This window comes from Phacochoerus africanus, chromosome 2, assembly GCF_016906955.1.
Source record: "Phacochoerus africanus isolate WHEZ1 chromosome 2, ROS_Pafr_v1, whole genome shotgun sequence".
NCBI classification, from domain to species: domain Eukaryota; kingdom Metazoa; phylum Chordata; class Mammalia; order Artiodactyla; family Suidae; genus Phacochoerus; species Phacochoerus africanus.
The window spans coordinates 147,238,362-147,252,868 of NC_062545.1; the positions used below are offsets into that span (position 1 = coordinate 147,238,362).

Sequence of the window (14,507 nt, forward strand, 5' to 3'; positions counted from 1 at the left end):
GACCAAAAAAAAGAATCTCAGATGCTTTGTGCTAAGTGAAGGAAGCCAGAGCAGAGGCTGAATATTGTGCAACTCCAAATATGTGACACTCTCGCAACAGAGAAACTACAGGGATGGGGGAGTGGTTACTGCCTGCCAGGGACTGAAGGAGGAGCTGTGGATAAAGGGGGTACAAGAGGCCTTTTGGGGAGAAGATGAAATGTTCACATATTGTGGAAATGGTTGTAAGACTGTCAAAATGTGGAGAACACTAAAATGGGCACTTTTATTAGATGTAAACTATACCTTAATAAAGAAACAAAAGACTAAATCTACACAGATGTTCATTTCAGAGCTACTGAATGTCAAGAGTATGCTGCTTAAATAAATATGGCAATCAAGATGGAATAGCTACAGCCATTAAAAACCATTTTCTTCCCCGAAATGTAGCGACATGAGAAAACATGTTACATTTTTGGGAAAACTGAAAGGGAGGAGACAAAATTATGTCTCAGTTGGAAGGCAAATAAACACACAAATCCACATTCACAGGCGTGGTGGGAAGACCCCGCCTGCCTCTCCTCCTGCTCTGTCCCCTCTTCAAGAGGCACTGGAGACAGGGGCTCAGGCCACACACACACACACACACACACACACACCAGCCCCCAGCCAGGCCCAACGCAGCAGCAGATGACAAGGATCAATGTGCAGGATTTTAAAATAGGATTCCGAGCTTCCAGGAAATAAAAATAGTGGGCAAACAGACCAAGCCAGCACTTTATTTTAAAAAGATTTATTCTGCAGATTTAGAAATTTGAGATTTTTTTAATAACTGCAAAAGAAATTCAGTCACACCTAATGATTGATTAACAGAATGTAGTGGTGTGTTATCTAGACAGAAATCGTGCTGATGTGCCATAATAAATTGTCTATTAGTAAAAAAATACACTTTAGGGCACAGCATTGTATCACAAATTACAGTAAGGATACTTTGCAAGAATTTATTCAAACTAGAGAATTCTGAGTAACTGTATCTTTTAAATGCAGCACTTAAAAATGTAACAACTCTGTGCATTCTTTTTCTTAAAAAAATGACCTTGTGTGTGTGTCATAGAAATGCTGCTTTATTGCTGCAGAGGTCAAAGTTCAAGGCTCAAGAGGTACAGGAGAGAATACAAAGGTAGCCTTAAGAAACTTGGTTTTGTTTTATGTATAAAAAAGGTAAAGTTTATAAAAGTTAATTTACAAACCAAGAACAAAGTGGTATGCACGCATTATGTACAAGCATCCTTAAAATGTCAAAATTGTTCAAATGCATAGCCAAAAAAAGAAAACCACTGCCCCCTTTCCAAAACAAAACAAAACACCCCACTAAAACCCCCCAAATCACACCATTATTTTCTTCTGGGTGATCACACATTTCTGAAACCACCAGATCCACAACTTAATCTTTTTCATGATACAGAATCTAGATGTGCACAAAAGCCATAAAATTTTAGTAATACATAGACAGAATGATCTAAGACTTAAAAACATGAGGGTAAGGCATTCCTGCTGGTTAGTATGTCTGTGGTGATATGGTTAATTTATAGATCCAAAGAGGCCACGGAACCAGTCTCACATGCTTTGGTGTCCTTCCCTAAGAAAAATGAGTTTTCATATACAATAAGTAATTGTCCTCACTCCCCCCCCACCCAAAGCTATAAATTCCCTTGCTGTACATTTCTGTTAAATCCACTATACTGGTTATATATTCTTCGAGGTGTATTTTTTTTAAAAGTGTGCATATTACCTCATGCATAATAAAATAAAATATATATGCCAGGCCAGGGCCATAATAAAGTCTGAAACAGTGTACTTTGGAAAGAATAGAACTCAAATGCACCCCATTTACTGGCTGCTTTTTAACGGAAATCAATATGTGAAGTTAAGCAGTGACCATATAAAAGTACAAAAATCATTACAAAGTGTCACATCTTTGAGCCTCCAGCAACACCAGAAGCTCTTCAATCCCAGACATGCGGTCTGCAGCATGTTTCTAGCCAGGTTCAGGGGCATGCTCACTCATCCTCATCAGTTCAGACAGAGCTTAATACTAACAAACTGCAGTATCAATTCTAAGAAAAGTATAATACTTCATAGAGTGGTTCCATTTCGATTTAGTAAGTTTAACCCAGTTTCACATCATTTAATCAAGTTCCTATATTTTAAGAATTAAAAGTGGTCAATCAGGACAGAGACACAGTTTGCTCCAACAAGATAATTTGGATCTCCAGGAAGACACTTGTTTTGCCAGGTTTTAGGATCACCTACGAGAGGGGAAAAAAAAAAGTTCATGTCATTAATGTTTGGTTAAACTGCTATCTCTAATGCTTTGCAATCATGGGGAAACAAACATATATATTTAGATAAAATTTTCCTCCATTCTTCAGCATACTGCACTTACACCACAATTCTTCCTGCTATATACTTCACTAGAGACTTACTGGAATCTAATGATTCAAAACCTGTTGCAAAACTGAGCTTTTATTCTTTGTTTTCAAGTCACGTCTTTTCAAAAATGAGTAAGTCAGGGTGATCAAATATGCCTAGGACAGTTCCAGTTAGCCCTTGAGTCCACAATCATTAAAGGCACCCTTCCCTCACTTTCAAAACTTTGGACAAGAGTTATATGATCACCTCAATCTGAGCTGAGCATGAGAACATATTTCTCACATTCAATGACAGACCAAATGAACATTCTGTAGAATTTGGTTCCTGAAGACACTCCTTTCACCACAATAAAAAACAATCAGTTAACACTGGGCCAAGAGTTTTTCAGCCCTGATCCTGCTATACAACAAAACCATTCATGGAGCTTCAAAAACTCAGTGAACTGTATGAGACTGAAGCAGGGTCTGGACTTAGTGATTTGAGATCTGCAGCCACCGCTAAGAAGCCTTCAATGTGAAGAAGGCTGGGATGGTTGTATGTCTTTGGTGAACAAGGTAAGTGACAGTCAAAGCTGCCATCTTCTGCATTACTTACAGCAAGTTCTCAGCCAGGAACAACTGTGCCCTCATGGGACAATGTCTGGAAGGGATTTTTCTTGTCACACAGCATCTAGCAGGCAGAGGCCAGGGAGGCTGCTAAACATCCCACAGTGCATGGGACAAAGAACTATCTGGCCTGGGAGTTGCCGTCGTGGCGCAGTGGTTAACGAATCCGACTAGGAACCATGAGGTTGCAGGTTTGGTCCCTGCCCTTGCTCAGTGGGTTAACGATCCAGCGTTGCCATGAGCTGTGGTGTAGGTTGCAGACGCGGCTCAGATCCCGCGTTGCTGTGGCCCTGGCATAGGCCGGTGGCTACAGCTCCGATTGGACCCCTAGCCTAGGAACCTCCATATGCCACGGGAGCAGCCCAAAGAAATAGCAAAAAAAAAGACGAAAAAAAAAAAAAAAAAAGAACTATCTGGCCAGAATGACAAAAAGCCAGGGCGGAGAAACCCTGCATAGAATGAGCTGTCCATCACCTAGGCAATGCCTGAGTCCTGGTAGGCTCAGGAATTTAAAACAGATGGATTTGGGAGTTTCTGGTGGTCCAGTGGTCAGGACTAGGTGCTTTCACCACTGTGACCTGGGCTCAATGCCTGGTTTGGGAACTGAGATCTCACATTAAGCTGCTGCACGTTGTAGCCCCAAAATAAAACAGGGATTTAACTTCACAGACACATATGGGCTTATGCAATCCTGCAGATAAACTGTTTAGGCAATGGAAAACAGTTATATCAGCTCTTTGGAAAAACTTTAGGTTCAAGATTCTTTCCAATATATTAATTTTCCTTGGAATTAAGTCAGGAGCTATCAAAATCTCCCTCTGACTTTTTAAACAGGGGTGGCAAAGCATTCTAAAGCCATACAGGATTACATAAAAGTACATTCTCTTCTAGGTATACATGCTCAAATTAAACACAGGAAAAAGTTGTTTTAATCTAACAAAATAACACATTCTATGGCACAAAGCTATATGAAGCACACTGGGTTTTTTGCTGTTGTTTTTTAATCTGGGGGGAAAAAATGACTTGTAAAACAAGCAACTATTTTAAGGACTGTTACTTTAGGGACCCCCAACCTATTTTGGATTAGAGGATGATCACAGCCCATGCTAAAACCTGACTTTCAGAATACATATTAAATGAAATTTTACTGGCGTTCCCACTGTGGCGCAATGGGATCGGCGGCTTCTTGGGAGCGCTGGGACACAGATTCGATGCTTGGCCTGGCACAGTGGGTTAAGGATCTGGTGTTGCCACTGCTGTGACTTAGGTCACAACTGCAGCTTGGACCTGATCCCTGTCCTGGGAACTCCATATGCCGCAAGGTGGCCGAAAAAAACAAAGTTTTATTAATGTTAATTCATTAATTCAAACTAGGCTAATAAAATATTTTTTCAGTGGAGCCCCTGAAGAAATATAGCTTTAATATCTAGTATGTGAAAATTAATTAGCTTTTCCCAGAACAGGGTATTTGTGAATATATGTAATAGTTTATCTTGGATAGTATTTATGCTCTTTACACCACAAAAAAAATTTTTTTTTTTTTTTGCTTTTTAGGGCCACACCTGAGGCATATGGAGGTTTCCAGGCTAGGGCTCAAATGAGAGCTGCAGCCGCTGGCCAACACCACAGCCACAGCAACACCAGATCATTCACCTACTGAGTGAGGCCAGGGATGGAACCTTCAACCTCATGGTTACTAGTTGGATTCATTTCCACTGCGCCACAACAGGAACTCCATAACTCTATTTCATACTGTACCAAACTCAAACTGTATAATGTTCACCTGATTTATCAAAAATTCAGAACTTTAAGTTCTTTTTTTCTATATCAGGTTCAATTAAAGTGATCTGTACCAAAAATGAAGTTCCAATTGATTTTAGTCTGACTTAGTCACCCAAGGAAGTGAGAAATGTGAAAACCCAATGAAAGCTATGAAATTATGATCTTGACAGCAAAAAGCCACTTAAAAATAGTGTATTAGAGAATTATTTAGAGTTTTACGTGGAAAAAGCATGGCCAAGTATAATCACAGTGGAAGGTCTTTTAGCTTTCAAATTTCTCTGGTGTGTATATACATACATATACTTTGTAGAATGAGAAATTAAAGAATAGCAACCATAAATAGAAATTATTACATAAAGGAATCAAATATTGTAGTAAGAAGATAAAAATGCCTATATACATACATACACACACACACATATATATATATATATATATATATATATATATATATATATATATATAGGACATTATCAGTTCTCCCACTGTACCTTACAAATTTTGATAGAACAAATCATTTGGTTGAACACCTTTGGCCCACTACTGAAAAGGCAGAAACTTCTCTACCTTTCCATTTCATTTATGACATATGCACCAAAAGGAAATTCCAAACACTGGTGATACCTACAAGGCCACAGGAACAGAGGGAGAGATGTGCCAACCACAGCATGGGTGGCCCCGTCAGCCAAGGGTCAATCAATGATAGCACCCAAAGCCCCCAAAGGACAGAGTGAAGACAGCGTACCCGACGAGGAGTCGGATGATTTTAGAGCAAAAGACCAACCGTCAGGAGTCATGGACGCACAGTGTGGTAAGCGCAGCTCCACGGGCTTCAGGAACTTGAGACCATGGGGCCCGCACATCACTAAGGGGCTCAGCAGGGTTTCACCTGGTGGGGGTAGGGAGAGAAGTTAGTGGCCATTTTCTTCTAGACCCACAGTCCTCCTCAACCTTCTTCTAAGCACATGCTTTAAAGTCAAATGTGGTTAGTTCTCTACAGTAGAACTGACCAAGAAAAACAGAGGACACAGCTGTAATTTAAATTTTTCTAGTAGCCACATTAAAAAGAAGAAATGGGTGAAGTCAATTTTAATATTTTATATAACCCCATATAACCAAAACATTATTTCAACATGTGATCAATATACTGAATCTTTGAAATTTATATGTATGTTCCACTTCTAGCCCAATACAATTTAAAACAGCCACATGTCAAGTGCTGAACAGCCACATGTTGCTGGTGGCCTCTGCATTCTAACACTGGATTCTTATACCATAATATATACGCAAACATCTTACAAACGTAACTTCTAACTTTTTTTTTTTTTTTATGGCCATATCCATGGCATTAGGAAATTCCCGGGCCAAGGATCAAATCCGAGCCACAACTTCAACAACAGTGGATTCTTTAATCTACTATGGTGGGCCAGGGATCAAACCTGCACCTCCATAGCGACCTGAGCTGCTGCAATCGGATTCTTAACCCACCATGCCACAGTGCGTTTTTAGTGCTGTTTTGCTACAGACTTGGTTTAAGGGATGCATGCAAGGCCAAGATATTAGTATTCTTGCAAAATGTAATAAAATGAGCTAGAATCTGTTATTTAAGGAGTCAAGCACTGCTAAAATATTCTAAAAGAAGTTGTAACATGGTTCATCATCATACACCCTGATGACTCCACAAAGATTATAAAAGTGAGAGCACCCCGAGATTCCTAAAGCAGCTCAGATGTGCACTGCCACACTGGGGGGATGGTGCCCTCCCTCTGCTGCATGCTCACTCAAGCCAGATCTGGGGGCAGAGGAAGACCTGACCCAAGAGACTTACATTCTAGTTAGGTGATAGGCAAGCAAAGCCTTTTTTGAGTGGGCATTACCTAATCCATCTCCAAAGATGGAAGATGTGAAAAGTTCAAAGACAAATGCAGAGAATCGGCTCAGACTGCCTAACAGGCAGAGAAATGCCCAATGACCCATCTCCTTCCATCACTGTCACTTTTGCAGTGGCAATAAAGCAGGCTGTGGGGAAGGTCTAGCGCTCACCCCTTCCTCCCCAGCCTTACTGCAGGACACTCACTGCATGCCTATGCCACCACCCCATAGCACACCCTCCATGGTGCTCATGTGAGAAGCCCACCCTCACAGAAGGATCCTGAGGTTGGCTAGAGTGGCAACAGAAAAGAGTAGCCTAGCCAGTTGACCGAGCACACAGGGCACCTCGTGTTATTAGAACTGAGCAGAAAATTAAACACACTTGCCTTTCTCCTTATCTAAAGGCGGGAGGATGCTGTTGTCTCGGCAGACCTTGAAATAGATTTCCTGCTCAATTCCCTCAGGAATAGCTCCCTGTGGGATAATTATGCTAACGCCAGTTTCTATGGAGCTCAACACCCCTCCGTTGCTGTTAAACACGCCTCGGGCTGTGGCCACCACGGTGTGACCATCTTCATCTTCATCATCTTCTACAGCTGAAGGACTGAGAGTTCAAAAATGGCTAATGAGTACCCTCCCAGTGACATACAGGAACTCTCATTACCACTGTAACAGAACAAGTAGTTTCATTTCATGTTCATTTCTCCATATAATTAAAAAATTGCTTACTTAACAGTAAGTTTTCAGTGACAGATTTTACTCATGGAGTAACTAAGCATATTCTTCCTGGAGCAATCAATTTCATTTCTGAAGATAACTGATCAAGTTACCTTTATTATTGATTTCTGCAACCAGAATGTACAAAGCGCACCTGATATTGTATATCCATGAAACTGGTATTTTAAAATTTATGGCATGTCATGGTTTAACTGGTAGCATGTTTCTTCCTTCTTAGTGAGACATAAGACAATGGTGCGTCTTACAACTAATGGTATCTTAGGCCTGACAGATACATTAACTAGGATCTTTCTCTCCTGAGGACTTTTGGTGTGCATACTCTAGCCTTTCCTTTGCACTCCCTGAGTACCAGACGCCCTTCTTCTCAAAGGCCAGATTCCTCAGTTCCATGATATAATAATAAGATTCAGTATGGGTAGACAGTCCTGGAAGACTGCAGTTTGTTCCCCTGGTACACAGATACCCAAGGGAGAGGAGATGCGGTACCAATTTTCCCCCCAAAGTGGAGGTGCTCAGGACTCCCTGAAGTAGTTCTGACCTGGGACTAAAGGTGAGCAGAAACATGGAGAGACAACATAAAAGCCTGTGCAGGGAGCTGCAGCTTCATTCCTGTGTGGCCAGAGCAGCAGGGATGGCTCCACCACTGGGGCGGAACCACCTCAGAGCCCTGGAAGGAGCTATCTATTCCTCCTGGGCTCCCTGACTGTCATTCTCTTGGAAAGAGGTCTGTAGGGGGCCCTGGTCCTCAGTTCTGCCCAAGTGTGTGTGCCCTCTGCTGCAGTGAGTGGCCTGAAATATAACTGGGTGTGGGAGGCTAGGCTTTTGTGTGACCAGCATGGGGTTGGTTGGTCACTACGAAATGAGAACAAAGGGAGTGGACAGAGTGCAGCTCCAGGCAGGCTGGATGCATTGCATTTGCTCAGCCACTTGATCAAAACCTATGAACATTCTGAGGTTATTACGTCTTTTACTTCTTTTTAACCTCACTGTTGAATAAACAGTGGATGAGGAACATAGATACTCATGTTACTGACATAATCTTCAAATGCACATTCCTAGCTAAGGTCAGAGGTCGAGGGAAGCACAGCTGGTTGAGAGTATGGTTAAGGTCACACGCCCAGGGGCTGAATCTAGGCCTCAGCCTGGCTGTGTGACCTTGAGGAAACTGGTAAAACAGAATAATCACAATACCTGACCATATATGAATATGTTTTATTAGTTTATTAACATTATCTGTGCCTCTTGTAGAACCCTGTATGTAACAGTATTCATTCCACATTTCGGACAATACTATTCAGCTTAAAGTTTGAGTTAAAATTTAAAATTATCATTCAGGAGTTCCTGTCATGGTGCAGCGGAAACGAATCCAACTAAGAACCATGAGGTTGCGGGTTCGACACCTGACTTGCTCAGTGGGTTAACGATCTTGTGTTGCTGTGGCGGTGGCATAGGCTGGCAGCTGTGGCTCCGATTTGATCCCTAGCCTGGGAACCTCCATCTGCCATGGGTGTGGCCCTAAAAACCAAAATAAATAAATAAATAAATAAATAAATACCTAATCATTCAAGTTCCCAAAACCAAATCTAACTCATGTGAGACACATCAGGCCAAGAAAAAGGCAAAACTCTTACCTCACAGGAACAGCTTTAGGCACTGTGCTGATGTTATTTACTTGATATTTAGGCTTATCTGCATGGACAGAGAACGTGTCAACGCCACTATCAAACTCAGGAGGCGGCACTGAACCATGTGTTTTCACAAGAGTTTTTGGAGAAGCAGGGGCTTTGGAAGACAATTCAGGTTTATGTATGATTTCACTTGGCAGAAGATTGTGATTGAACTTAGGGCTTTCAAACTTGCGTTCAAATGGCCGAGCAGAACTTGTGTATGGTTTTGGTGTGAATCGATTGTATGCTGGAGTGATCGTTTTCTGAGTCTGTTCGGCCCCATTGGCTGGACCTTTTTCTGGGAAACTTTTCTGGGGATAGAAAGCAGACTGAGCAGTATCTTCTCGGTTTGGTGGTCTGTAAGTTGCTGGCTTATTCTGAGCAGGAGGTGGGTCTGGTTTAGACACTAATGAGTTTTGAAAATCCAACGACACTGAATTACCTGAAAAACATACATAAATATTTTAAAAACTTTATAAAAACAGAAAATCTGTAAAAATTACTATGTTGTACATCTGAAATTAATATAAGTCAACCACACTTCAATAAGAAAAATAATAAAGTACACTGGATAGCTTGAAAAAAGAGAATTAGAAATCCATCTTTAAATGATTGTACTGGTTTGTGAGATGAAAAAGAGCTGTTATAATAGGTCAGGAATAAAATCTATCCAGATGAATAATTCATTCATGAAAGTATCAACAAACTATATTCTGTGTGAGACTATGATATACATGATTCTGAACTAAGATTCTAGGAATAAATCTTGAAACTATTTTTCATCCATTAAGAAAAACCTCAAACTGGAATTCCCTGGTGGCCTAGCAGCTGAAGATCTGGTGTTGTCACTGCTGTGGCTCAGGTGCAATCCCTGGCTTGGAAACTTCTGCATGCCATGGGTAAGACCAAAAAACACCTAAAACAAAACAAAACAAAACAAAACAAAAACAACCATCCTGAAACAAGTTTTAATAGCCCCTCTGATGTCTCTCCTACCTTAACTTGTCCCAGTGTCAGAGTCAATGCCTGGGTCTGTGCCACTACAGTCTGAGGATCGCTCCTGAACCCTGGAGGCTGTGTGGGGTGCTGAGGGGCCAGGAGTTAGTGTGGACCCCTGAGAGGGTGTTAGTGCACCCTGCTACCTGGAGTCAAGGTCATGCAGCTGAGTCCTGACTTCCAGAGATCAGCATCAGAGCAACCCCTCTCCAATGTCCATTTAAAAAAAAAGAAAAATCAGGAGTTCCCATCGTGGCGCAGTGGTTAACGAATCCGACTAGGAACCATGAGGTTGCGGGTTCGGTCCCTGCCCTTGCTCAGTGGGTTAATGATCTGGCATTGCCGAGAGCTGTGGTGTAGGTTGCAGACGCGGCTCGGATCCCGCGTTGCTGTGGCTCTGGCGTAGGCCGGTGGCTACAGCTCTGATTGGACCCCTAGCCTGGGAACCTCCATATGCTGCGGGAGCGGCCCAAGAAATAGCAACAACAACAACAACAACAAAAAGACAAAAAAAAAGAAAAAGAAAAATCAGTACTACAAAACTCAGCATAATTAGAGTTAAAAAAGAAAAGTCACAGATTGGGATAAGCTGTTTATAACATGTATAACTGATGAAAAAATTAGGATCCGAAACCTATAAAGAACACCTGTACATATGTAAAGAAGAATTAACCAACAGGAAAATGGGCAAAGAGTTGAACAGGCAAAAACACAAGTACAGCCTAACCAGTAATCATACAGTAACATACTCAACATCACTACTAACTAGGAAAATGCAAAACAGAAACAAAAAATACAAAATATCATTTCACATCCATTATACTGACAAAGCTAAAGTTTGATAATGCCAAGTATTGGCACAGATATGAGTAACAGAAATTTCCATGGGACTTCCCATTGTGGCACAGTGGAAACGAATCCGACTAGTATCCATGAGGATGCGAGTTTGTTTTCTGGCCTTCCTTAGTGGGTTGGGGATCCTGAGTTGCTGTGGCTGTGGCGTAGGCTGGCAGCTGTAGCTCTGATTTGACCCCTAGCCTGGGAAGTTCCATATGCCTTGGGTGTGGCCCTAAGAAGCAAAAAGAAAGGAAATTTCTATGTACATATATCTTCCTCAACTTCTTATTGGAGGCTGAAAGTCAAAAATGCATTTAATATACCTTACTTACCAAACTTCACAGCTTAGCCCAGCCTCGACTGAACCTGCTTATTAGAGTACTTTGATTAGCCTGCTACTGGGCAAAATCATTTAACATAAAGCCTATTTTACAATAAAGTAATAGTGTTGAATATCTCAGGTGATCTATTGAATACTGTAAAAAAAAAAAGAGAGAGAGAGAGGTGAAAACAGACTGGACCTCTGGTTCCAAGGAGGTTGTGAGTAAATCGATTGTTTACCCTTGTGATCATGGGTTGACTGAGGGCTATGCTCACTGCCCAGCATCATGAAGGACTGTACTGTAGATTGCTAACCTGGGAAAAGATAAAAGTCCTAGTATAGTTTCTACTGAATGTGTATCACTTTTGCACCACGGTGAAATCAAACTGTCATGTCAGGGACCCTCTGTACTGCTGGTGGCAGTGTAAAAGAGCACCACCCGAATTCTATGAAATAATTAAGGAAAAATAGCATCAGTGCTATACAAGCTCTTTAAGAAATGACAGAAAGAGGGAACATGATCCAGCTCTGTTTTATGAAACTAGCACAACTTTGATACCAAAATCAAACAAGGACATCATAAGAAAAGAAAATTATAAAACCAAATTACTTGTGAACACAGTAATATAACTTATAGTTTATAGTAACAGAATAAGAGAGAAAAATCTTAACTATTATCTCAGTGCACTGACCCTGTGTACCCGCAGATGCAGAGCCTGTGGTATAGACTGTACTATACCATTCATATAAGGACTTGAGCATCCACAGATTTCAGTATGTACAGGAAAAGGGGGAGGGACATCGGGGTGTATGTGTGTCCTGGGACTGGTCCCCTTCGGTTACTGACAGACAACGGCTTATGAAGAAGACATTAGACAAAATATTTCCAGCAAATTAAGAATAGAAGGGAACATCCTAAACATAATAAAGGGCATCTACAAACCCCCACAAAATAGCTAAGACATAAGGGTGAAACATTTAATCCTTTCTCCCCGAAGTGGGGAACTAGCAAAAGATGTCTATATCATCACGCCTATTCAACATTTTACTGGACATTTCAAACAGCACAAAAAGGCAAGAGAAAGAAAAGGCCTAAGATTTGGAGAAAAAAAACTTAAATCTCTGTACCTGCAGACACGTTAGTATGTAAAGAAAATCCTAACATAAACTAATATCAAGCTATAATCCTGGTATTGGACTCCTACATAAACGACAAAGAAGAACTGTTTCTGGTAGCAAAACATCAACAGGAGAATGGATGAACTGTGGTATAGCTTTAAAAGCACCAAATAAGAAGAGGGGTGATGGGAGACAGAGGCAAGAGCTCCCTTTCAGGGCATGTGATGGATGCTGATCTGATAGAGCTGGGAAGGTGGTCAGAGGAAAGTGCTTTTAACCATGGAACAGGTGACTTGCACTTGTTGGAAGGATTCTGTGGGAAGGGAGAGAATGATGAAAGGAGAGACATGAAGAAAGCAGGACCGGGAGGCCCAGAGGCCCAGGAATAGAAGTCAGCATGGGTGAGGGCAGTGGTTACTGCTCAGAGACTAAAGGAGAACACATGAGCGAAACCACAAGTTGACCACCTCTGAAAAGAACCTGCAGGGCCTGTATGGTATCTGTCTCACTGAAACTTTGCCAGAGAATGTAAATGCAAAGGCATGGTGCTACAGGATACACAGTATGGCTTTCCCAGATCCACGTGTGAAGATGGACATAACTATAATTTTTACAAACCACCATTCAAATATTTAGTTTTGGACATACTGGTAAACACACAATACTTCCAGAAATTGAGCTATGTTAATAAGACAGATTTAAATCTATTGAGCTGAAAAGTGTCTGATATAATGGTCATGATCATAAAAAAGGAAATCTACTTTTAATAAAACCCTTATTTTTCGCTGTTCTTAGCCCAGAGGTTTTGAATATGTATTTCTTATATAAAAATCACCTTGCTTAAAAAGTACAAGAATTTAATTTGTGAGGCTGACTGTTCATGTGATCACACCAACTCCTGCGCTTCATACCTTCGCCGTGCGCCCCCTTGGCATGTACGTGGAGGCCGAGGGCAGTGCTGGGGCCAGGCTGAGAGGGCTGGCTGTACTGGGTGGGCAATGGCGGAGGAGGGGGTGTTGCCTGCAGTGGGTCATAGCGCTTCTCCCCAAACGACCTGTCTACAGCTTCAGCCTCAGCAGACTTTACCCTGTGAAAAAATTAAGGAAAGGCCAACACCTGAAAATGAACTCATTTATGAAACAAGTTCCCATTCTTCTAACTATCCCTCAGTTTTTTTTTTAATTGAGTATTTCACAATTTATTCTTATGAGTATGTGTAGCTAGGAAGCTACTCTATCAAAATACACAAACAAGTTCAACCATTCATCAGCACAAGAGATGTAAAGACAGCACAGATATTTTAAGAATATCAGTAAAACATATAGAAGATGGCAATCAAAAGGCAGATGAAATTCTGGGTATACTTGTAAGATTTAATACTGTTTTTTACAAAATGTAGTAATTGTTGGTAGGTTTAACAAAATCTCCCAAATATTTTGAAAAAATACGATTGGTCCAAATATCCTTAGATTGACTTCTGGTTTTGAATCTAAGGCACAAAGCCCTGGCTTCTACACACCAGAGAAGATGTCATAGATCAGGGGCCGGCTAGTTTTTTTTTTTAGCAAAGGGCTAGACAATGAATGTGTCTGGCTTTTTGGGCCACACGGTCTCTGTCACAGTTATTCAAACTCTGCCCTAAAGCAGCCAAAAACAGTATGTAAATGAAAGGGTACTGCAGTGTTCCCATAATACTTAAAAACAAAACAAAAAATGGACTTTTTTACTTCAAAGTTTGCCCGATTTGCCAGATCCATTTTTAAACAATTGGTAGAGTAGCAAATGTTTGATTTTATAAGGCTGATTCAAGTCAAATTGTGCCACATATGCTTATTTCTTCAGATTGCCAATTGTTAATATGTATCATAAAATTCACACAAAAGAAAATCTTTAAAATATGACCCATAATTGCAACACTGCCATCTGAACCTTTGCAGAGCCAAACCTGCACCGGCCTTATGTGCACAAACAGTAACACAGACATCTGAAATACACTTTCACAGAAGACTTTTGTCCAAAAGTCTAGTCTGATTATTGGCTTTCAAACTATGCTGTTATCACACTTTAAGGCATGTGGACAAGCACTGGAGATGTTAACGTCTGAAAGTGCACATGATGCCAGTGCCACGGTGAGGGACACCTCATGGAACAGCCTCA

At 41.1% G+C, this 14,507-nt stretch overlaps 1 protein-coding gene across 5 annotated transcripts in view; it reads right to left on the reverse strand.

The window, feature by feature from the left end:
• Nucleotides 1–756: 756 nt before the first annotated feature.
• TJP1 (tight junction protein 1) overlaps nucleotides 757–14,507 on the reverse strand; it is a 129,511-nt gene continuing 115,760 nt past the window's right edge. For 2 of the 5 annotated variants that reach the window (XM_047766890.1, XM_047766888.1), the window contains 5 exons: nucleotides 13,262–13,437; nucleotides 9,041–9,518; nucleotides 7,058–7,275; nucleotides 5,605–5,688; nucleotides 757–2,288 (listed from right to left, as the gene is read on the reverse strand). In XM_047766890.1, coding sequence (XP_047622846.1) covers nucleotides 2,194–2,288; nucleotides 5,605–5,688; nucleotides 7,058–7,275; nucleotides 9,041–9,518; nucleotides 13,262–13,437 — 1,051 coding nt within the window. In that variant the 3' untranslated portion in view covers nucleotides 757–2,193. Of the gene's footprint in view, nucleotides 2,289–5,544; nucleotides 5,689–7,057; nucleotides 7,276–9,040; nucleotides 9,519–13,261; nucleotides 13,438–14,507 lie in introns of all 5 variants that reach the window. The other 3 variants (XM_047766889.1, XM_047766886.1, XM_047766887.1) reach the window with 2 other exon arrangements.